We start from the raw sequence: 25,577 nt of genomic DNA, 5'->3' as shown, positions 1-25,577 counted from the left end.
TGGTTGGAAACTTTCCACTGAATTGTTTTGTCCCTCCAAAAATGTAAATTTCCACAACATTGAAATTTGCAACAGGGAAAATTAGATTTTGCAGAAATTGTTTTAAATTTTTTGTTGGGAATATCAAATTGAAATATTTCATTTTGTTGAACCAAATCAAAATATTTCATTTTGGGTCAGTTCAACAATAATCTGGGTCCACCTGAGACATCAAAGTGCTTTGTGGGAGTTGTAGTTCGGGGGCTTTGTACCTTCATTCCCTTCTATGACCTGGGCTCCCTGGCTGGAATACATTACATGCATCACAGCAAGCATATGACCAAGGTGCATCACAACAGATATAGTGTGTCTCCCTGTATCTCTTGCTATAAACCGGGGTGGACAAAATCTGTATGTCCACAACTTCGACCTTGTACTCAATTATTCTGCAGCCTTTCAGCCTGTTGAAGAGAGAGAAAAATCTAGGCTCTCCAACAACCTTCTGTTGATTGTTTTCAATCAGGTTATCAAGCAAGGTACAGTAAGATAGAGAGAGAAAACACCAATGCGAAAAGCAAACAGTTGTTATTGGTAACACTAATAGCCAAGTGTTACTAATAATCTATGGAGACTGGCAGTATCGCTACAAATTCTCAGACTAAAATGTAGTATAGCATCAGAACTGGGCTATCCACAAAGTTTATAGGATAAATTCATGCTCTTATGAAACTGAAGTATTGTATCATCTTCAAATGCCTGGTTACCATACAAATTCAATTTAATGATGTGTCAGAAGTCTGAGATTAGTTAAGGCAAGAAGGAAAACCTTTCAAATTATTAAAATAACATCTCCCTTTCTTATTTGTCCTCCCATATGTTGAATGCATTGAGTGCAGGTTTTCACCCACATTCACTTGGAAATGTACATGTAATCAGAAACATATGCTCTAAAGCAAAGCTGTGTACTTTCAAAGGAACATTCTGCATTCATTTATCAAAATGCAGCCATTTATACACGATAACAACTTGTGTCAACAGTGTTTCAGAAATTTATTATACTAACAGGCTACAAATTGCCGTAAATTATTAGTAAACTAAGGAGAACATGTGTGCTGGCTATTAAGACTGCTGCCTATAGGGCACCCTTGAGACCAATGTAGAAGGAAAGTTCTGAACAGAAACAAATATGAAACAGGGGAATAATTCAGTGCTGGAACAAAGAATCGAGGTCTTATTTAGCTAATGGACCTCAGCACATCTCCAGTGTATTGTAAGGCACATTGCCCCATGCTAGATTCCAAGTGGTCACTTTTAGATATGGTAGTCATTACAAATTGCTAGGTGTTGCTTCAAAGGTTATAAATATGAAAAGTCATTTCATTGCTAAATACCATCTGTCAAAAATATTTTGGTTAATGAAGAAAGGGTCACATTGTCTATTTATCATGTTACATATACTGGGAATGATCGTGTAAATTCTCCATAAACGGACCCTCCACTGTTTGTATATCAACTCCTGTTCATTGCCTGAAGAGTGCCTAGGACACTGTTAAGGGCTATATAATTGCTATTAAATAATGATTATACAGTACTGCAAAATTGTCATTAAAATGTATCAGCCCAGGCAAATATGTACCTAGGTAAAAACCTAGAGGACAGTGTGTCTTCTTTAAGTATCTTGAATAGTGCAATATAAATGAGGAAAATAAAGGTTTCTGGATGAGTAATTAAATAATACTCGTTATGTGTGTGTGTGTGTGTGTGTGCTCCACTGCCTTGATGATTGATTATAAATGAAAAAAAATATTTTATTTGCCCATCCCCCCTGCCTCCCCCTTCCCCCAAATCACTCCTCCAGAATGGACGTGCAGAATTTTGTAAGGCTTCCAAAATATACATAAGGGATCTCCATGCATGGCGAGGTAGAAGGACAGAATCCATTATTTTCCCCATTTATAATCTCACTATTCAAAATATGCAAAGAATATGCTATATTCCGTAGGTCTCCGCTGATTTAAAAACATAGGAGACTCAAATCTTGCCTTCTCATACTAACTATGACCATCTATATCACAGACCTTTGATATTCAACACCTGCTACTGAAATGGTTAATAGCCTATTGTGAATAAACCAAGAATATAGATTCATAGAATGTCAGGGTTGGAAGGGACCTCAGGAGGTCATCTAGTCTAACCCGCTGCTCAAAGCAGGACCAATTCCCAGACAGATTTTTACCCCAGTTCCCTTAAATGGCTCCCTCACGGATTTAGCAGGGCCAATGCTCAAACCACTGAGCTATCCTCACCCACCCCAGTGATTAGAGAACTTGATGAAACCCAGTTGCATACGAGTACAGCAACACTTAGCTATTCAAAGAGTGTATTTGCAGCACACAGTCAGTGATGCACAAAATTGTGTGTGCAGAAAAAAAAAATATTTTCAGAAGTGTCACTGGATTCTTTTGTGCCACTGAACATAAAGGATTTGCCCTGCTCAGTTGTGTGTAGAAAACCATCATTAGAATTTCAAGAAATTCAGGGAATTCAAAATGCAACTCTGACTTTATAGAGTAACTCATTAGACATAAGCATGAGATGCATGGAATTTATACAGGCAGATTTGGCAGCCTTTTCAGACTTTTACTTACGTTGTGAGCTTAAATCAAAGAATAAATTATTTGTCATCTCAGGAAGTAAAGCATGTTTTGACAGATCAGACCAGATATGACATTTCTATTTGAACAATGTAAATTAGCTCTATTTTACATGACTTTACATAGTTTTATATTGTTTATTTTTAGATATGCCATGTCTCTGCTTTTATTTGATTACCTGTGGGCTTATGTAAACAAACAAGAAGTCTACCCCTATGGCAGCATTTAGACTATATACACTGCACGCCCCACCTACCATGGGTATAAACAGCAGTGTAGATGGTCAGGCACTGCCCAGACAAGTAAATTAAAGACATGCCAGAACCTCAGGGTACATACCCTTCATGGCTCTCTACACACCCAAGCAGCACCCTTCCTGTTCATACTGCTATTTTTTAGCAGTATAGTGTCCCACTGCCTTCCCACTGCTGGAGCCTTTCCAGGAAAAAGATTCAGCAGTAGAGAAATGTTCTGGCATTGGGAGCCAGTGGGGAAAAGCTCCAGCAGCTACCCACTGCAGGAGACTTTCTCTTCTGCCACCCCCAGCAGAGTCTTTCACTGCCATATGTAATCACATACCAGTATGGATGTGGCCTACTTTTTATTGCTGTGTGTAGCTACACATATCTTAGATACTGCCGCCAGTGTACAAGGCCCTAGTTCTCAGCGAGCAGCGCAAATCTACCCCGCACTAGCCTGCCATGCACAAAGAGTTGCACAGCATGCTTTGAGTTACACTGCTTTGAAACAGGAGTAGGTCAAATGGCACCAGGGAACGTGGAGCGTGCTGCAGGCTTGTGCAGGGTAGATTGGCATCAACTATGTGTTTGTGTAGACAAGCCGTTTGTTCCTGTCAGTTGTGAACTTCTGGAGTTACCTTTACACATTTCGGAAAACTTCTCCCAAGCAATTTCAGTAACAGCAGAAACATTTATTAAAATAAGTATACAACCAATGATATCAATTTAAGTTGCAAGAGGTCTCCCCCCACCCCCAGCTCCAAGCAAAGCTACTCACTGAAGGAGTCAAAAAGTCGCTCCTTCCAGGGTTTTGTTTTATTGATTGACTCCTATAGAATTAGATAGGGAAGGGTAATCTTTCTGTACAATTTTCAAATTAACCCACAGAATTCTAGAGTGCGGATATAATTTTCTATTAAATTCTATAGGCTTTTAAGGGTAATTCCTATAGGTGCCTAGTGGTTTCATGCCTATTAACTCCTACAGGACTTTTCTATGAGGGTGGACCTTACATTATATTTCCAATTCAAAAAGTGCAGCTGGAGTAGCTGTATTTAGTTTTTACAGCCCCAAAACTAAACCAATCTTGGTATTTTTAATCAGTCCCTTCTTTGCCCTTTCTAACTTTCTGCTTCATTTCTTGTTTCAAGGTCTCTGGGTGGGAGACAGAACTTGTCTAAAGCATGGTTTAAATATTTTCAGCAGTCACCTAAGGAGACCCATGTTGAATGAGGCAGGGAAGGCAGGACCAGAGCCTGTGTTCCCCTGTGAGGTCAGGGAGAAGCACCCCAAGCCTCTAAAGTATAGCACAGCTGAGGAAGAGGGGAACAGCAAGGCACTGCTCACTGGCAGATTAGGGAGCTGGCTGGCAGGCAGTCACACCTGCTCACCGATTGCTAAGCAACCAGTCTTATCTGCCTGTCTCTATGCCTCTTCCTTCTGACCTTTAGTTCTGTCAGTAACAGGAAAAGAAATGCGGCTGTATCTTGCCATTCCTCCTTTCTATCTCTCTCCCCACCGGACACCTGCCAGAGGAAGGGATTATGGGTGAAACTCTGGCCCCATCATATCAATAGCAGTTGTAGTATAGACTTCAAAGGGGCCAGGATTTCAGCCCGTGTGTCCTCACCACAAACAGATGGGCAACATCTGAGGAAGAACAGAAAGGGGATGAAGTCAGCTGGAGAAGACATGGGAAGGCAGCAATCAGAAAGCTTTGTAGGGATAACAGGAAGCTCAGCAAAGAGTAGGCATGTGCAACAGCATCCAGCCTGCTCATATTCTCAGAAGTTCTCCACCTGCCACCTATAAATCTTTTTGAAGGCTGAAGATTGCTTCTTAACAGCTCCCACCCCCATCTCCAGACTGCCTGACAAGCTTGTGGGTGGGAGCATGGGTGCCCATCCTCCCCCGTTACCCCTTTCACAAACATCAGCATGGTCTGAGGTTGGTTATTTTTGTTATTGTTTTAAGACTAATGCCCCAATTCAGGAAAGCACTTTAGCACATATTTATCTTGTTTAACATAAGCAGTACTTGTGTGCTCCCCTGAAATGGGATGCTTTCCTCAGTCAGGGCTCAAGTGTGGACCTCAGCTTGGTATCCGTATCAACACAAGCTGACAAGTGATTTTAATAAATCATAAACGTGAATGAAAAATGTATTTTTAGCCACAGATTTGAAATGGTGTCTGTTTGGCAATAAAGGAAATAGCTTCAGTAATAAAATTATTACTCGTAAAATAAATGTTCTGATTTAAAACTTTGGGTGAAGACTTTAAAGGCGACTATTGACTTGGAGTGCCCAACTTGAAGCATCTTGAAAAGGGGCTTCCTTTTCATGAAGTACTAGGCAGCTACCCTCTGAAAATCAGATGGGGCTCAAGCTGGGCACCAAAACATTGAGGCGCGCAAAGTCTCTTAAAAATCTTGGATTTGGTACTTAAAGCTATTACTATTAATGACGTCAGAAATGTCATGAGACTGTTCATTAAATCTATGTTAATGATAATAGCTAGTCATTTAACTTGAAAATGATGCATATTGCTTGTAGCCAATTAGAAGACCTTAGGAAACCAGACTCCATAACTCCAAAGAGATTATCAGCAAGAGTCTGTTGGATGCTTTATCGCAATTAGCTCTGGAGTACTTAACAGGGTAGTACAATCTGTCAGTTTATAATTTAGCTACAACACTCTTTTTCTTTCTTGCTATACCAGCATGTGCTATCTCAATGGAAGCTTATCTAGTCCCGCTCATCTGAGTATTTGTTTCCCGCTTCTGTGGTAATTTAATGTAAATCATGATAGTAAAGATGCACATTTCCCTTGTTAGAACTTGAGAGGAGTGAAATAGTTTGAACACATTCTACTAAGGCGAGTGCATAAAACAATTCTGATGGGTTTTCAGAATGCATCTTTTAAAAAAATAGTTTATTGAAACACTGTTCAGCATGCCCACAGATGGTGTATACTCTACGCTCTTACTTTTGGTGACAACTCCCTCTAGACGAATGATGTTAGGATGGTCAAACTGTCCCATGATGCTCGCCTCCCCCAAGAAATCTCTTCTCTGCTTTTCGGTATAGCCAACTTTCAGGGTTTTGATTGCCACTGAAATTTCCTTTTTAGAAGGAAGCTTGAGGCGCCCACTGCACACTTCTCCAAATTCACCTGGGAGGTGGAGGGGAGACAAAACGTGAAATCTAGTTATTCCAGCTGGAACTTCAGAGAGAAGGCTTAGCATTATAGAAGAGTCACTGAGGCAGTATCTTTAGTGCACAAGTCAGGGATCTGAGTTCTAAGCATGAAACTTTCAGGCAGTCACTTAATTTTTCCATGCTTCAGTTCTCCATCTGTAAAATTGGGTTAATGTCACTAAGCTATTTAACAGGTCCTGATGGCCCCAGAACAATGAGGGCAGAGAGTTCACTTCAGGTGTGAACTGATGTAGTGTAGGACAGCCGCAGGAGGACAAACTGAATTGGTATAGTTATAACCAAAGCGGTGATGCATCTGCATGGACCTTCAACTGATATAATTCTGACCAAAATAGAGTTAAGCTGATTTCAAAGCAGTTTAATTATTTCAGTGTAAGTAATGAGACAAACCACTATAAGAAAATTTGAGTATGGATACCTGGCAGTAGCTGCCAGAAAAAAGGAAGGTTGTATTGTGCAGCCTTCCCATGCAGACAGGCCCTTTGTAATATTAATCAATTAGGACCTGATCTTGCAAACACTCATAATGTGACTTTTATGAATCTATGAGACTACCATGGCAATAAGAACTACACTTGATAATGTTTGCAGGATTGAATCCTCCGTGAAGTGCTTTTGGATCCTGAGATGGAAAATGGTAGATATTTTCTAAATATTTTTTATGCATAATTTCCTAGATCAACTTTGTTCAGTATTATATGCATATCAGCAAAAAAGGACTAATTTATAATGCAGGATCCCCTCCAAAAAAATTATCTCATGTTCCACTTTGACAAACACAAAATGTGTGGACAAATTGCTAGGTTATAATCTCATTCATGCTTTACTAAAATTCTGCATCTACTTAATGAATATAAAAACCATAAAACAACTGAACCAGGACAATTTTAATATCGTAAAGAAAAGCTGCTATGGCGGCTGATTTTGACTCTCAATAATCTAAATTCCAAATATTTTACAGGAATATTTCACATACTATAATGAACAGTGCATACAGTATCAAAGCTCTAATATTCATCTTTTTTATGCATAGAACACAATGAAAAATGTAGCAAAAATGGATAAATATGCATACATTGCACATTAGGTATATAAGTGACCACTCTTTTATAGTTTATGATTGTGGTAGTAAGTGCATGTGACTTCCCCCATGTGGTTTAGTTAAAAGACATAGAAAACCTTTTTGTTGAACAGACAACAATGGAATTGCAAAGACTTTTTTCTCCCATAGGCCAGAGATGCATGGGGCTATTTTTTAATGTTCACTCTATATTGATAATCACCTGGTCAGCTCTCTTCCTGAAAATGCTTTAGATTTAAATGGAATACTGTCCCCTAAATGCCATAATAAGTCAGATGTTCTTGCGTAGAAAAGTTTGGCTTGGAAAGGAACAAAAGCTACAGATTTGAATCTGGACAAGTTCATTTTCAGGCCAATCAGGAATTTTGTTCATGTATGTGAATGATATAGCATGTTAAGAGCAATTATCTGTTCATACATTAACTTCTTACTAGTTACAATGTAACAATCTAATGTGAAGTAGGATTATCTAAGCCTATGGACAACAAAAGCACTTTACAACACAATGATTTACTCTAACATCAAGGAATTGATAAGCATTGTTTCTGGATACTAAGATGACTGGAAAGTGTGGGAATAAAATATTTTGAAGTCCACCCTTTACCTTGTGCATTGGTTTTAGTGGATTTAGTGCTCAGAGAAGCATGCTTGCTGGATTGACAGTGCTAGTTCCTCCACATCTACCCATGAGTGTGCCTCCACCCTATCTTGGAGCTATCGTCATTCTCCACATGCACTAAATCCTTGCCTTGTCTTCTGAGATTGTGAACAATGGTGCCAAATGAGACTTGTTTTTTTTTATTAACATATAGGACTGTCTCCTTGTAAATTAACAAGATGATCAATTTAAATGACATAGGCCATCTCACAGTTATCATATGGCAACAATTTATCATCAGCACTATTCTGGATTGAATTTGAACCAACAACCCAGAAGCAAAAGGCTCCATATCACATTACCAATCTCTATACTATCCAGTCCTCTAGCTAGGAACCTGTTATGCCATTAATGGCATAAAAATTAAAGTAAATTAAGGTGGAATGAAATAGTGTGTGGAAATATCTCAACATACAATGGTGTACACTATTATAATAATATACATTATATTATACCCACATTTTCTAAGTTATCTCTACCTACCTATTGCAAAGCCACCCACAGGTTAAGAAAATATTGTTTTGAATCATTTCTGAGTTCTGTGGAGTGCTAAATTCTGTTCCAGAACTTACACAAACCACAAAACTTCCTGATTAACCTCCCTCCCCAAGCTCTGCAAGCTAAAACTGCCAATATGCTTTATTAAGAGCAAACAGCGCGTCAGTTCAGCTATTACCCTCAGCTCAATAGTGTTAGAACACCCTGTGAGAGGAAGACCAAAGCATGGCTTTAAAACAAGAAGAAAAAAAAACTTGCAATAAATCTTGTGATGTCCCAGCTTTGTATTTGCTTTTCTTTATGCTTTAATGGTCTGCAAAGCTATAACAAGCTAGTCTCTTACAACTACTGTTTGGTCACTGCCAATGGGGCTTGTATTTATGGTTTCAGAAGCTGGGCATTCAGGCATTCCATCCTTCATCTCTGACCAGAGTCACGAGTGAGCTGTTTATTTGATGTTTGTTTGATTTTTTGTGAAGGGAAAGGTTATACTTGATGTCCTACATCTCTCTGTACCATTTAGCACCAACTGTGCAATTTGAACATAAGATGAATTAAGATGATTTATAAAAGTACAATATTCTTATTTCAGACCCAGTTTGAAAATCCTATTGACCTGATTTTCAGAAATGCTGAGCACTCACAAATCTCATTGAAGCTAATAGGAGCTACAAGGCACTCAACACCTCTGAAAATCAAATCACATATCAGTAAGACAGTAGACCCCACTCAATTGACTGCTTCATCTGTGAATAATGAGTTTACCTACATAAAACAATTTTTTTGGCTTTCATGTAAACACTGTTATGCTTTCTGAGCTGCCAAGAAAAACAAGTTAATCCTTGAATAGAGTGTAACAAGGCTCCTGGGGTGTTCCAACTGGATCAACCTTTAGTCTCTTAGCGTACAGTACAGGATGGCCACTGTGAGAGACCAGCTAACCAACACCCATACTGACTAGCCAACTAAAACAATTATACCACACCTTTCTCCTATGAACCATTGTTCTGTATCCACTTAGTGGTACCCATCTGAGAGAAATGGACTGGATTCCAGCTGAAAATAAGAGCGGTCACTATCTCAGTTTAGAAGGCAAGGGGGATGTGCATACTAATGAGAAAGCAGATATGTGAGGTAGGTTTTAAGAAAGAATACAAGTGGTTTTCCCTGAAATGCTTCAGTATTATTCCCTTCTTAGGCCACATTCACAGAGTCTGCATTACTTTGCCTTTCAGTTTGATATGTCTCTTTGTCAGTAGAATGCAAATAGATATTATTGAAGGGCAGTACATGATTTAAATCAACCCAGGGAATACCAAATGTTTCTGTTAAACTGGTTGTTCACTGCATCAGCATTTTGTTGTGAATTTAGACCCAGGGGAAGAATAGTAGATGAGCCTGTGAAATTGATTACTGCCTTTCTTCTGGTGTCTTTTAAATCAAAACTCCCAGTGACATCCCAGCTCCAGCACAGATTGGGGAGCCAGCAAGGCTAAAATTTCATAAACTTTGTGAACCTCACTAATCTCAGAGACATATATTGCAAATTGTAATTAATGTGCTGTAAACTGTAATGAGAAGGGAGCAGATAATCCATAAATGTTAGATGTGCATTGTTTAATAAGGCATTATACTAAATGTCCGTTCAATCTTCAAAAGAAACACAAACACTTAGGCCTAGTTTCAGCAAAGCACTTGCTTAACTCCATTCTCAGTCAAGAAAGTTCTTACTATATGCTTACCTCCCCTTTTAAACCAATGGCACTTAACCACATGCTTTGCTGCATTGGGGCCTTAAAAAAAAAAAGTGAACTGCTTTAAATAAAGGAATGAATCTGGTGAAAACTTGAAACAAGGGCGGCCTAACTTGAATTTTCTGATGCTCAGCCTCTAACTCATATCCCTTATATATTGTTGGAGGTGCCATTAGAGAGATTTTCTTGTTGTATAGGGCTATATTTTCAAAGCAACATGGTTAAGGAGGGCCTTTCCCTACTTCTCCCATTAAAGTCCCATGGCTAAAGCCCTGTGGAACAATTTAAGGAACTGAACCAAAACGTCAAGATTACCTCTCAGTTCTGCTGCTTCTGAATGCAATGCCTTTATCACTTCATTCCTCTGTTCTTACCCACATTTGTAAAGAAGGTGATGACAGGCAGGGAAACACCAAGACATCAGCTCAAATAGCATTTAAAATAAAGCCAGAATGCTCCCCTCCACATATGGGAACAGAGAAGAGACTAGGGATGTAGCTGGAGGGAGTACAAACTCAATAGAAGACCCTCCAGGGTATTTCATGGGATTGGGGTTCTAGTAGAGACATGCTGCCATGAGGCTGGTATGGGACCAGGAATACTAGAGGCAGCACTGGGGCACAAGATCCCCACAGAGCTCATCCATCTGTCAGCTCCTCTGAGATCAGTGTAGATCTCAAGGGATTTGCAGGTTTTCAGGGCCAAACGTATTGCCATTTCCACTGGGGTGGAATGAGAAAAGGAATTTCTTTTTTTCTTATAGTCTCTCTTTCTTCCCCTTTGCAATACATTTATTTTCAGGCTTCTCTGAATCAAGTCTGTCCCCCCTCAATTTCATATAATATCATATGCACCATAATAAAATGAGCTATATATATGGTATATAATTGCAAATCTTCTGTTTTTAAGATTTCTATGGTGCATGGAGACTAACATGTTCACTAGGAACCTTAAGGTTATCCGGGACGACTGTGGGCAGCTTCACAGAAACAAAATTTGCTCCTGAATTTGGATTTTTTAAATCTCTCTCTCTCTTTCTGTCCCCTACCCCATGTTACGTCTACCACATCTGTGTGTAGTGTGCACACCGTAACACTGACTTTATTGAAGATGATGGAGAACAGTGCACTCTTGTGGGACAAAATTAAAACTACCAGGGAACACAAATTTCACCATTGTGGAAAATAATCTGACTTTTTCACACTCACCCTGGCAGCAGTAAAAAAAAAAAAATAATAATAATAAAAAAAAATGGCACAACATTCCTTTAAGAGGGGCCCAGTGGTGAGGTGCACTGAATGCACCTGCTTGGCTTTTTTCTTAAAAAAAGAAAATCCTACCAAAGCTTTCATCATACAACAGAAGTCTGTTCTTTCTCAAATCTCCTCAAAATTTGAACCGTAAAATAGTAGGGGAAAAAGTGAGAAGGAAGCAATAAAATCAACCATCAGACAATATCTGGCAATTTTCACCCGATTAAAAATGGATTCTGATTCTCACACAAATCATTTCATTTAGGGGGAAAGCGAAGATGCTAATTTTCTGTTTGACAAACCACATTCTGTCACTGTACATGAAGGAGTGAGTGTCCACCATACAATGAGTTACATGCTACATTGCAATAGCGACAATGTAATTCAGTGAGATATTCAGTAATTTTTTACTTTTACTCTGAAACCCACCCATTTTTACCGTTTGTTTTTATTAAAACCAGAATTCAAGGGCAGCTATATGGCTCAGACAATTGGTTATGGGACAGAGAACCCTTCACTCCTAAATCACTAATTCAAATCCAAACCAGTGACAAAATCAAGCCAGTGATCAAAGGTCAAAGCAGTGTGATGAATGTTTGGTGACCTGTATGAAATAAGTTTGAGGTATCAGTCCAGTCCTAATAGTCACGTGTCCATATAACAAAGCACATCTTCACAGTTAGCACTGTTTCCCATGCTGACAGATTCTAAAGAGAGACTCAGTCCATGCCCATTCAGTCCCATGAACTAGCCTTTCATTCTTTATGGTGCTTTCTCCAAAAGAGGGTGGAGTGGCAGTTTTGGGAAAAGGATCATGTTGTTGTCTGAGAAAAATCTCAGATGTGTGTGTCCAGAACTGGCAATCCAGAACCTTTCGCATGCACTAAAGTCAGCTTGTTAACCTGTTCAACTTCATCTCAATTACTGTTCGCTTCTTGCTATGAAAAGAGAATGCTACAGTTACACTTTGCCAATACCTGTCTGAATGTGTCCATGTGTAATCCATTAATGTAAATGGGCATAAAGATTTAGAGTAATATACTGCAGAAATCACCTCATGTCTTTTAATTTGACATTAATTATGGCTGTTACCTGCTCCGACAACTTTATCAATTGATATACTGGTAGAGTCCAGTTCCTTGGCAAATTCATGGACAGCCTGATTGGGGTCCTCGTACGTATGTGGATCTACATAAGTTCTGAGACCTGGGAGTTTTACTGTTAAAAAAAGAGAGAGAGAAAACATTACTTGTTGTTAATTACTCATACCTAGGAAACCAAATGTGAGAATAAACTGCAATATATGAACCCGGCAAATCACTATAGCAATAAAAGGGCTCATTACTTCCTCAGACTGAACATGTGAAATGAGCTTCTTTTGAAGGTTTCTGAGATTTCAGGTATTAATAAGATGGACATGAACTTGAAACTCACCTGTACTTGATAAGCTTAGTGGCTTTTTGAATATTAAAGCTCAATATCATCAAGTTCTCTCTCTGTTGAGATGCTTCTTTACACTTACGTTTTTGGGGGTAGCACACAGAGGCAAGGCCTCAAATGCATATGGTAATACTGCAGTGTAACATGAAGAGTTCTTTAAAAAGATTCCACAGAACGCTAACTTCAAACATTTTTGCTCTAAATATATTCAGACTTCCAACTGGATGCATTAGAAAAGATGCAATGTCTGAACAGAAGTTAAAAACGGTGGAAATCATTAGCACTATATAAGGATAGTGGCAGATTGTTGTTATTATTTAGCTTTAGTGACAAATAATGCTGACACCAACATCATCATATCATTGCCTTCCGCAGTTTTCTGGTCTGTGGTTATCTGTTCATCCAGGGCAAGCAGTAGAATCAAATGAATGCCTGGGACTGTATGGCTTTTAGGGGCAAGTCACAAGTTGACCTCATTATTCCTTCCAGCAGCCGGGTGGGAGAGAGGGGAAATACATTCCAGAGTCCCCCCCTGCCTCTGGCAATGATACTAGAGGCAAGCTCCAGCCTTATTCCACTTCCCCTGCCACTTAGTCATGGGCTGCTCCTGCTTGGGCCTGATAAATGAATACAGGGCCAGTTGTACAATTTAAGTAAGATGGTTCTTTAACAACAAGTAAAATAACCTACACACTCAGGAGTATCCTTTCCAAGTATAATCTTACAGATTGTGTCAGACCTGTGCTCCATTTAAAATATGCTTTGCAGTGGTTATGGAGAGAGAGAGAGAGAGAAAGAGGGAGGAGTCGGGGAGGGAAAGAGACCTTTCCAACATCAGGTAGAATGTGGCATTATTTTAACAAACCATTACAAATGTCTTCTTGCAAAGCTTATGAAACATCAATTTTAAGAAGATTTATTGGCCTCAGAACTGACAGAGAAATTACAAAAATTAGTTCCCGTGCTAATTGCCTCTAAAACAATGCAGACTAAGAGTCATACTCTGAACAGAAGGGCTGTGTGTGTGTATACTATTAAATGCTGAATGTGTTTCCCTATGGGGTCAGATGATTAAAGAATCATTCACAAGTAAAACAAAAAGTAATTGGCCGTATATTGCTGTTGGTAAAAAAATCTTGTAAATGCTCCTTTCCGTCCAGGTTCAATGTATGTTAGAGGCTCCCACATACCCCCCAATAAAAATAACAATTAAAAGCTTCTGCATGGTGGGGGGTTTGGCTGCTGATTTTTAATGCTGACCCCAGAGGTTCCCAAGATCAGGCGATGGTGACTGCAAGGAGAATAATCCCTTCACACCAATAATTAAGGGCAGCCCGTATAGTAACTGGGTTCTGTCATGAAAAACAGATAATAAACACATGCACATGTGTTAAGCTGTGCTACTTTACAGCTCATTCTGTGCAAACATCATAATTCACATTTCCATTTTACCAGCATGAACTGCCCAAAGGGTAGCAAAAAGTAGAAAGGGCCTAGCTAAAGAGGGCAAGGGGAGAGGATCTGAATAGGTGAAACATTTCTTGTCCTTTGAGGTACTATTATAGGATTTGTAATAAGGCTGCAGGGAATAGTTCATGGCTGGAGCTTTTTTTTAAGTAATTCAGAATTAACTGACTGAAATAGACCAGCTGCTGTATTTAAGATGCAGAAAGTTTATGACAGCCATGGAAGTTATTTTATCCTCTTGCAGTTAATACAAGAGAATTTTTGTTTCTTTGAATAAGACTGTAAAATAGCAGAAAAAAAATAAAGTTTCGACAGTCACATGCGCGCACACAAAAAAATCCTGACAGCTATAATGTGTGTGTATAATCAGTTACTCCTTTTAGGATATTTCTCAGTAAATTTATCAAAGCTCAGAATACGTGACCTATTGGATTCTCACCATATCCTCAGGATCAGCATGACACTACTCAGAAAACAGTACATAGATAGACAAAGCCAAATTTAAAGCAGTATAATCCACAGGAATTTAAGTGCACTGACAAGTTTAAGAATAGTGATTGTGACATTCCATTGGAGGGGGGTGGGGTGAGAGCAAACCCTGACCTGTTATTTGTCCATGACACTTTTAGTTAATGGTGGCTTTTATTTTATAACCTAATTAAATTTGAGTGATGAAGCATTAATGTTATGGGACACACACAACTATACAGATTGTTTTAGCCTAGTTTGTTAGCTGTCAACGTGCTGCACTAAACAATCTGATATCACAGCCTGTGTGTTCCATGAAATGGGGCAGGAGGCAGAGACAGAAAGAGAGAGAGAGAGAGAGTGCGTGTGTGCGCAGTTATTGGAGAAGAGATGGCTCCAGACAAAAAGTATAATATGAACTACCAAGCATCAAAGGCCCCATTGTGACTGTAATTAGGAAGCAGTTCTAATTTCCAGCTAGTGCAAGAGAATACTATTGTGGGAAAAGGTCATTTAATTTTTACTACCTACTACACCAAACCACTGTCTTAGGAGATGGTAATGTCACTGCTATGTGCAAAAGTGTACATAAAGAGGAAAGCCATTTAGCCATAAAATAAAATAACCTTAAATTGCAATTTTCTACACAATATAAATACAAGATGCCATATTTTTTTACAGTGTTGTGTTGCGGCCATCATTTGCAGATGAAGCTGTTTAAAAGCAGACTATGCACTTATTCTCAGAATGGACTAAGTGCATGAGAAACTGAAACTGTTTATGAATGACAGCTTCAAAAACCATATTCTTTTCTGCGAGAATCATAAACACAAAAATAACGTGAGTAATTAGCCTTAAGACGTTACAAGGGTGTCCAAAAAGAGGCCTTAGCCCAGACAAGATCTTGTATCTTTATAAATCGCTATTTGGTGATTGTAAAATAAGGCCCTGATCTAAAGACTATTGAGATCAATGGAAAGACTCCCATTCTCTTCAATAGACTTTGGATCAAGCCCTAAGAGAGCACAACTAAATGCTTCACTCTTGTCAGCTGCCTTCTGTGCATTAAGACATTACACAGAACACGTTCATTAAGCACAGTGAAATTTGTAAATGACACCACACTTAGCAGGCATTCCCATCTTCAGAAACTGCTCCAAAATCTCTTTCAATAAATTCAACCTAATTCAAATCGAAGTTTATTAGCAGACCAACTTTGTCAAGTAAACTGTTTTTGTTGCTCAAGATAGGATTCACTGGTTTTGCTTTTTGCGTAGGAAAATGTTATTTAGATGTCACCAATGGTTAATAATAAAGCAGTTGAAGCTGTGCTTCACATTTCAGTAATGCACAGCTTAATTGATGTAGTATTACTAATCACATGTATCATTTGAGAACAGCCAACACTTTTTTGTTCATTACTAATCTGACCCTGGAAGAAAGAGGTTAAAACAAAGATTAATTAGTGGGGAGAACTCTTCTCCACAAAAGAAAAAAAATATTTTCTCCCAATTGCATTTCAATTTATTAGTTTCCTTTTTATTTAATATGAAAAACATCAGTTGTCTTAGGGATTCACTTTGTAAAAGAGGAAATTATAAGTCTTCAGTAACTTACAATGTCCATTACCAAAATGCAGCCTCTTCTCATCAGCACCATGTTTAGATTTGTTATAGCCACAGAATCTACAAGCAACAGAGAAAAAATATGAAGAAACATATAAAAGTTTATATGCTAATTGCATATGGAAACGGAATAAAATGTTTTCCCTAAACAATTAAATGCCTGTTTGAAAGTTTAATGATATTTACATTCTCTGTACCCTACAGAGGCAAGCTATGTTCTCAGGGAATTCAAGGCAATTGACTAATGAGAGGATTTGGTGATTTTTGACCCCTACAGTTTAGTTCTACAATTGCCTAAGAATGTGTTTGTAGCATTTTTTAACAACTACTATATGATTGGTGCTGCTATTGTTAGCAGGCTCATTACAGTGCAACAGTGCTCTGAGCTGGTAGGCTGCACACGACAGGAAGGTGAAGTCCAACTATTTTACTGCCTGACAGCATTTGATTGACTGTGCTCATCAAGTCACCATGGCAGATGATGGAAAATGGAAGTAGGTGTAAATGTGTAAGACAGACGATGAACTAACCTCCCAATCAGGATATACACCACGACTGTGAGGAGAATAATTGCTACTGCAGCTGAAATGGCAATCATTACAACCTGGCTATTTTCGCTGGAGATGGAGAATGCTGGAAAGTTAAAAAAAAATGTAAATAAATTGAAAAAATGGCATTAAACACATCACAGCACACAAACCCAGGGCAGCTAATAAATTAGGTAACCACTGCTTTGTTCTGAACTTTGAAAACATCTTCCTGCCCTATTCTTAAGTAATTCTTCATCATATACAAACATATGGAGAGAAAGGGAAAGTTTCCCCTCATTGCCTTTGCAAGTTTGCAAAGGTTTTTGATGATAAAAATATTGTTGTTATTGTTATGGATGCTGCTGCTAATATCTATTATTGTCATTCCTGAGGAAGGATGACTTTTTAGGGAAGAAGTCCAAGCAACTCAATACCTATCATTACTATTTACACTTCTATAAGATACTGTAGCTGAGGATCTCAAAGGGCTTTAGTGAGCTAAGCCCCATGATGTCCTTGTTAGGTAAGGGACTATTATCCTAATTTTACATTTGGGAAGGAACTGGATGGGAAAAAATGCCTCTTCAGAATTGGGGCAACAAGTTTGTGGGCTGTTGAGCAGAGGGAAATGAAGAGAAGGAGATCTAAGATGGTAAGAATCTATAAATGAAGCAACTCACTATGAGGTTCAGTGGGGAAGAACTCCTTAGTGATGGCTCAGTTTCTACATTGAAAGAAGTCTCTATGCATTATGGACACGACCTACCTCATGTTCCACAGATTAGAGACATACAACAGGGCTTGTGTGGCCTTGGTAGCCTAGCAATTGTGATCAAATTGTGGGAAATTTCATATCTACCCATATAAAATGTACAGCTATTATGGTGATATATATTTATAGTTGTGGCTTGTCACCTCTTCTCCAAAAGTATTGGTCTTCTTCTTTCTATTTATCTTACAGTGGCATCTTCAATGTGTACATATTTTAATCATGGTAAAAACAACCTGAAATGAACAGAAGTGATCTTTTCCCCCTTAACATTGCTACCATTAATAACTTTTTCTTGGTACTCCTTGTTTGTCAGTTATTCTAAAAGCTGAAGATCACCACAATAACCATTTGAAACTAAGTGATTTTAAAACAAGGAGCTCAGTTATTTCCCAGAATAAGAGCTGGGTGAAAAAACAGCTCACATACCTCAAACATTCAAACATGTCAAGTGCAAGACCATTTGGCTTCTTGCTAAAAGTCTGTGTTTATTTTTATGACATTGTAGTCTCTGAACAGAATGTTTCTTAAACTTCAGACTCTCAATCCTTATTACAAGTCCATAAGTAAAATTTACCACTACAGTATCTGTGGTATAATCTTGAGTTACGTTATACCTTTGGAATCCCCTCTCCCCCGCAACACACACCTCCAAATTCACAGGTATGGCAAATTAATCATGGCTGAACACTGGATAGGAATATATTTAGAGAGTTGAAATTTCCCCCCAAAAATTTCATGTATACTGCAGTGGGGAAGTCTCTGGCCCAAATGTTCAAACCTGGATGCCAAAGCTTAGATACCTACATCCATATTTAGGCACCAAAATAAATGATCTAACTTTTAGAGATACCGGGCACCTGCAGCTCCTAGTAGAGACAATGTCAGCTTTCATATCAAGGGTGAACAAAGGTGGTGATAGCACTAACATTTGGATGGGTACCTCTAACAAATGACTTTTGAAAGTCACTATAAAACACAGAGAGAATAGAAGCCCTGGTTTAACAGAGCACTCAAGCACATGCTTAACTTCTCTAGTGCCCCAGCTACAAATAAAGGACTCATACTTGCAAATGTTTACTTATTTCAGTAGTCCTTACATTAACTGTGCCAATGACTTCAGTCAGGACACTTATGTGAGTAAAAGTGTGCCGGATAAAACCCCACAAGAGAAGAGTTAATTAATTAAATTGGATTATGTTATTACATTATTGAAAAAAATAATTAATTTCTCTTGGAAGTCTTACTCTGGATGTTTGTTTTATGCTCAGAGGGTGTAAATTGCCCCTGTGCACAGGAAAAGTATAAGGTCTGTGCACTACTTTGCTCCCATGTATATGGTGCATTGGCCTGGACTCTGCACTCTGCAGGAAGGGTGACCATTCTGAAAGCATTTTCATTTCATTCACAGACTGAAATTTTATCTAGCAAATTTTTCAGCTGGATTTTTTTTTAAATACGCTTTTTTTTGGTTAATTTTTTGAAATCTGTCATTTTTTTTAAAAAATCCACCCTGTTGGATGACTAGTCAAAACTCACAAGACAAAATATCCCAGAAAATGATCAGTGGAAAATGGGCCATATTGCCTGAAAGGGCCACATAACAGATGACAAATGGTAAATAAAAACTGACAACTGGGCTGAAGAAAACCAAGCTAAACTTTTCTTCTAAAGTTACTGTAAAAAAATAAGAAACAATTTAAAAAAAAAAAAGAAAGAAAATCATTTGGCAAAAAGTTTCACGTTCAAGTAAAGGCCATTTATGAGTCCCCCCCCGATCTCTAGTTGTGCGACTCAAACTGTTTTTCCAAGCAAAAATGAAGGGGTATTGGCAGTTCAATTTTCAAACGTGGAAGAGTGCTGTACTGAAAGAGAGCGTTCTAACTGCCCGCATAGGTAATTTTGCTCATGTAAAGAGTCTCTTTGTGACTCACTGCAAACTATTTATGCGTGCAAAAGTAAACTGGCATTACTCACGTGACCAAAGTTATGCATGTGCATAAATGTTTGCTTGACTAGGGCCTAAGTATCTATGGTCTCGATTCAGTATTGATTTAAATGGAATAACTCATTCTTAACATGAGATACATACTTAGTATACTGCTGAATCAGTATCTAAATGCACAGCTTGTGTACCTATGTACTGATCTAAGGCCAGGTCTACACTATAAATTTACATCGGAATAACTACGTTGTTTGGGGGGGTGAAAAATCCACCCTCCCCTGCCCCCCGAGCGACCCAGTTATACCAACCTAACCCCCAGTGTAGATAGTGCGATGTCAACGGAAGGGGTTCTCCCTTCAACATAGCTACTACTCTCAGCCCTAGTCTACACTACAAAGAGAGGCTGGTGTAAGCTGCCTTACATTGACATAACACTGCAAGTGTTTACATTAAAATGTACCTCCCACCAATGTAACTTGCCCACTCCACCTCCGTGAGTGGCACGGCACTTAAGTCAATGCAATTAGGTCGATGCAGTGTCAGTGTAGACACTGAGTTCCTTACATCGACTGTTGCTGCCTTTCAGAATCTATCCCACAATGCCCCACACTGACAGTTAAATCAGTGCAAGTGCGCCTGATGAGGATGTGCACCGCTGACACAAGATTCACAGTGTGGACATGCAAAAGCAATGTAATTACTGTGGTGGCTTTAAATTGACGTAACTTAGATCAAATTAATTTTGCAGAGTAGACTTTCCCTCCTGGAGGTGGATTAACTACACCAGAAGGAGAAACTCTGCCATCAGCATAGTAGCACCACTGCAGCGTTTTAAGTGTAGACATGCCCTTAGAATTGAAATGTAATATTTCAACAAGCTATTGCTGACCCTCTATTTGAAAACTGGGCCAAACTTTCCTCAGAGGAGAAACATCAGGAAAGGTACATTGGACACCATAACTTTTAGTGTTTCCTTTAAAAACATCTCTAAGTCTTTAAAATTGCTCTTTTGACTTTCTAACTTCAGACAGGACCGGCTCTTTCAGTGCTAATGGAACAAATAAAATAATCACTCAACTTTGTACTTCTATAGTAGCTCCATCTAAAACACTCAAAATGTTTCATAAAGGCTAGTGATTAAGCCTCATATTACAAGAGTCAGGTGGATAAGTATTATCTCCACCTTATAAAAGAGAAAACTGAGTCACAGCATTAAATGACTTGCTTAAGGGTCACACGGAAATGTTGTGTGTACGGGAATACAACTTCGATTGTCTAAATCCAGCCCTGGGATTTAACTGAAACACCATCCTTCCTCTCCTGATTATACCAAATTCACCTCACGGCTTTTTAAGGCAAGCAGCTATGCTCCTCGGTGATGAGGATAGTTATGCACTGACTTATGGGAATAGAGGAAAAATGAGACCCTCGTTCTCCTGGAGCACAGAGTTTTTACAGTTTGAAGAGTGAGGCAACAAGCTTGGAATATTATGACATTATGAGGCTGTTACTGTATCAGACTTCCTTCCGCAGCAGGAGTTGCCATCGAGCAAAGGATCATATTAACTCTGGCAATGGGAATCAGATAGGACAGGGAATGGAAGAAAATATCACCTGTGCTATTTACAGTATACTTTATACAGCATATTTCAATTTTAATGGTAAACTATAAAACTATATAGTTATACTGCCCAAAAAGACACATAATAAATAGTTACAAATCACATTTCCTAAACTAAACTAGAGAGGGAATGAAGCTAGCCATTATTGGGCAGGAAAACACTTAGTCATTTGAAATAATACATACAATCTGGACTGGTTTCAAACTCAAATTTGCGGCTGTTTGTTCCATATCCAGCTGCTGTCCGGGCTCGGATTTGGAAGACGTAGGTGGTATCAGGTTTGAGGCCACTGATGGTAACGTTGGTGCCTCTCGCTCTCAGAATAGTATAACTTGTCTCTTGTTCCTGCTTTGGGGAAAGAAAACTGCTACATTAAAACCCAACATACTCCAAATCAATTAAAGCAACACCCTATTTACCACAATATTGCCCAAGAAGCATTGTCAAGTTTTTTCTGTACTACAATTACGAACTAAGTAAACTTTGTGCAGCCATGCAATTTAAATCATCATGGAACTGCAGATGAGCAAGAATCTCAAATTATTAGGGATTCTTTTACCTGGTACTATATATTCTATTTATGAGACATTTTATTTAACATTTTGCTATTCCTTCGCCTATACTATTCACTTGTACTATTACATGAAAATGACAATAAAAATGTTATTTAAAACCCATAAAATCTAGCATCTCCAACTGCACCAAATTAGAAGCCAATTTAAGTCCATTTAGACCCTTTAGTGCCTTGCAGCCCTATAGCTTTGGCTCAGCTTTTACTGCTATATGTTTTACAAGTCATTTTTTACCTTTATAGCAATAAGAATACTACTCAAGAACTTTACCTTAGTTTTACACACAGGTTAATAGAACTATATAGCACTTAAACTCTGGACCTGATCTTGCAGTCCTTTCTCATGCCAAAACACTCTAAAGTCAGTGGAGGCTTTGCCTGAGTGAGGTCTGGGCTGTAAGAATCAGAGAGGTCAGACATATCTGCTTTTTTTCCCTCTCTGCCAAAGAATAATAGATCTATATCTATATGTGTATATATACACTATTTATATGTATATATATTTGTGTGTATACACACACATATACACACACACAAAAAGCACTGTCAGAAAAAAACACCACAGATCTCTATATTAGTGTTTTATATATTTATTTTTCTGACAGAGTGTTTTGTATGTAAAAATGGACAACTTAGCGAGTTTGGGCACATTTTATACCTTGCAAAGAGTTAATTCTGCTAAGACAATGACTCAGACCCACCTGTAACCACATAGTCCAATGATTTAAACACTTGCTGCTTTATATTGTTTGTAGTTCTAAGACTGTGCTGTGCTAAAATGGTGTTTTTGGCTTCCTAAAATGGCAGCTGGTTCCCGCCTCAGGAAAAGCCTGGACAGAAGCTATACATGTGCGGAGCTGTGAGGAACTCAACTGCTTTCGATCACAGAGGTTCATGTGAAACTCCTTTTTTTTTGTTGTTTCAAAAGTTGCTTTATTGCTTGGAAGACTGCTGAGTTTTGCCAGCTGAACTGAATTTCAGGTGCGTGCTGAGAGCACTTTGCATTTACTGTAAAGTTTCACAGAGCATTAACATGAGTTTGGAAGGTACCATACATACTCATGAAAGTACTAAATTGAGTACTGAAGTATCGATACTGAGCTTGGAAACTACCCTAAATACTCTCAGGGCCAAGGCATGCTTATTTTACTCACGTGAATACTTCTATTAACTAGGGCTGCCTTAGAACATATTTACACGACTTTGTAAATCCAGGTCTGTGGGACCCGAGCTTGTGGTCTTGTTGTTTCCAAGCCCACACTTGAGCGTCCACACTATATTTGAAACCTGGTTTTACATTTGCTGGGCCCAGGTCTCAGAGTTGTACAAATGTCCATACTGTATTATACAGACCTAACTCAGGTCTGCAGCTTGAGCTGCGTCCACACTGCAAAATGTCAGGTCTTGGACCCAAGTCAGAGTGGGACATGGCCTCCGATCCACCCTCCACCCCCTAACTCCCAAGGACCTGAGTAAAACTGATTTGTGTGGACCGAAGGGAGCTTGGTTTCAAACCTGAGTGTGAGCCTGGGCTTAATGTGAAGTGTAGACACACCTTTAGAGACTCAAATCCCAATTCACAAAAGTACTGAAGCATGTACCAAACATTAAGCATGTGAGTGATCTAATTGACATCAATAAGACTACTCACATGCATAAAAGTATGCACACATTTAAGTACCTTCCAGAATCAGGGTCTTAAATAGGACTCCTTGCGAGTGCAAATTGGACTAGATTTATCCCTGAAAAATTATCTACAAAAGCCTCTCTCATGGTCCATTTGCTTTCAGACTAAGAATGAAAAAGAAATTGGTAATTCATTTTATCTGGAACTTCTGCCCCTCTCAACAAAATAAAGCTTTTAATTAAATGTTTAAATATACAGATAAAAAAATCAAACAGTACGATATGTGTATATATAGTTTGAATGGATAGTCAGTTTTATCTGACTTTAAGTTATTTCTATGCAATGCAAACTTTTCCTTATGCATTCATGCACCTGAGAAGAGAACACATGGTCATAGTTGTATTCGTTAATACCACTCAACGCTACTCAGTAAATACATGTTCAAAACTGTGATATGGTGGATATCATAATATCTTAGTTTATGGTAAACTGCACAAGACATATGTTTTATATGTCAATTTTTATGTTAACAGTAATCAAATCAGCATAACACCACACACAAGCCTTGGTTTATCTTTCATGGGGGAGGAACTTCAGAGATATTGCACTCTATTCACCACAAGCAGCAAGAATATACAAAAAGAAAAGGGAGTCTTTGCCAGGCAGAACTTTAACCAAACACTCAGTTTGTTAATGAATTAAAAACTTGACCCGCAAAGTGTATCCTACATAAGCATTTCCTCATAGTATACTAGATACCATCTTTAATGGTGAAAAAGTCCTGCTGCTGTTAGTATTTCATGTGCAATGAAAATTGGGCAATTTTAATCTATATTTTATTGAAGGTACTTCAGCTAAGTTTAACATTTATAGTGGCAACATTAGTAAGAGTGAAGGCTATGTTCTTTTTTCATATACATAGTTTTTATACTATATTAGAAGGAATGTTTTATGTAACTGTTGTGGGTAGCACACATAAGGAACAAAAAGGAGTTGAAACCTCTTCAAAAGCAATATATAAATGCAATAATATCCCCCTTCATCCAGAATCTAAACTGTACACTAATATGACAGCACTTAGAAAATTCACATCACATAGCTGACCTAGCCCCAAAAATGAGGGAGCTGGAATCTGAATGCAACTTAAATCCAACTGTCTATAGCTTGCTCTCTACCCTCAAGATCACAAACAGCTTTCTTTTTCTTTCTTTTTTCTTTTTTTAAATTAATCTGCTGCACAAATGGCAACATCACTGTTGAGGGGCACATCTATCTTAATCGAGCAAAACTGCTATTAAAACCTAGTTGCCATATATATCGATGGTAATTCTGGGTACATTTTCAAAACAGTTTATGCAAGTCATTATGACCAGCCACTGTGTAACATGTACATATGTTTATCCATATGGGAAAAGTTGCTAATTTTCTCCGCAAATAATTTTAATAACCAGACAGTTGGTTTGGAAGATATCAATATATGCCCAGGTTCTATAAAGCTGTACATCAAAATAGGGCACCCTTAGGACCTACAGTAGCAAACTTTTAATAAAAGTGAGTAGACATATTGATTCAGAAGATCTATTTGCATTAATGAGTAATTGTGAGAGTAAGGATTTGCAGGACTGAGCCTGCCACAATTCAGCAAAGAATTTTAAGCATGTGCTTAACGTTAAGCACATGTATCTTTCCACTGATTACAACAGGACTACTCACATGCTTAGAGTCAAGCACATGCTTAACTGGGGCTTTATTTTGTTCTACTCCCGTAGCTGTGTTGGTTTTACAATGTCAATAATGGGGGAAAAGTGGTAAAAATTCACTTTTAACAGTTGTGTAGGCAGCTTGCCAAGAGCTAAGCATTTGTATAGACAAGCCCTTTGTTTAATTCACTTGAATTAAACTAATTCAGAATAAGGTACTCTTATTCTGGAATAAGAGTGTCCACGCATGAAGTTAATCAGGAAGAGATATTCAGATTTAAATCCACACCCTTCTTTATTCCAGATAAATTTGCATGTGTGGACAAGCCCTGAGACTTCATTATCTTTACAAAATATATGAGGTATCAACAAACCACTTAAAATATAATACTATTGTCAAAATAAAGCAAAGTATATTTAGTGATGCACTTCCCTAGTTTTATTTTCTTCCTTTGCATGTATTCATTTATTCACTAAT

General features: G+C 38.3%; 1 protein-coding gene across 2 annotated transcripts in view; it reads right to left on the bottom strand.

The window, feature by feature from the left end:
* The window catches only part of EPHA3 (EPH receptor A3), a 306,893-nt gene that overhangs the window by 45,347 nt on the left and 235,969 nt on the right, over nt 1–25,577 (bottom strand). The window contains exons 7-11 of one of the 2 annotated variants that reach the window (XM_045001919.1): nt 21,387–21,549; nt 16,866–16,968; nt 16,328–16,395; nt 12,428–12,553; nt 5,859–6,044 (exon numbers count right to left, since the gene is read on the bottom strand). In XM_045001919.1, coding sequence (XP_044857854.1) covers nt 5,859–6,044; nt 12,428–12,553; nt 16,328–16,395; nt 16,866–16,968; nt 21,387–21,549 — 646 coding nt within the window. The remainder of the gene's footprint in view (nt 1–5,858; nt 6,045–12,427; nt 12,554–16,327; nt 16,396–16,865; nt 16,969–21,386; nt 21,550–25,577) is intronic. The other variant, XM_045001920.1, reaches the window with a different exon arrangement.

This window comes from Mauremys mutica, chromosome 1 (genome assembly GCF_020497125.1).
Source record: "Mauremys mutica isolate MM-2020 ecotype Southern chromosome 1, ASM2049712v1, whole genome shotgun sequence".
In the NCBI taxonomy this organism is placed as follows: domain Eukaryota; kingdom Metazoa; phylum Chordata; order Testudines; family Geoemydidae; genus Mauremys; species Mauremys mutica.
The sequence above is the reverse complement of the archived record's forward strand: the minus strand, read 5'-3'. Positions and strand labels throughout refer to the sequence as shown.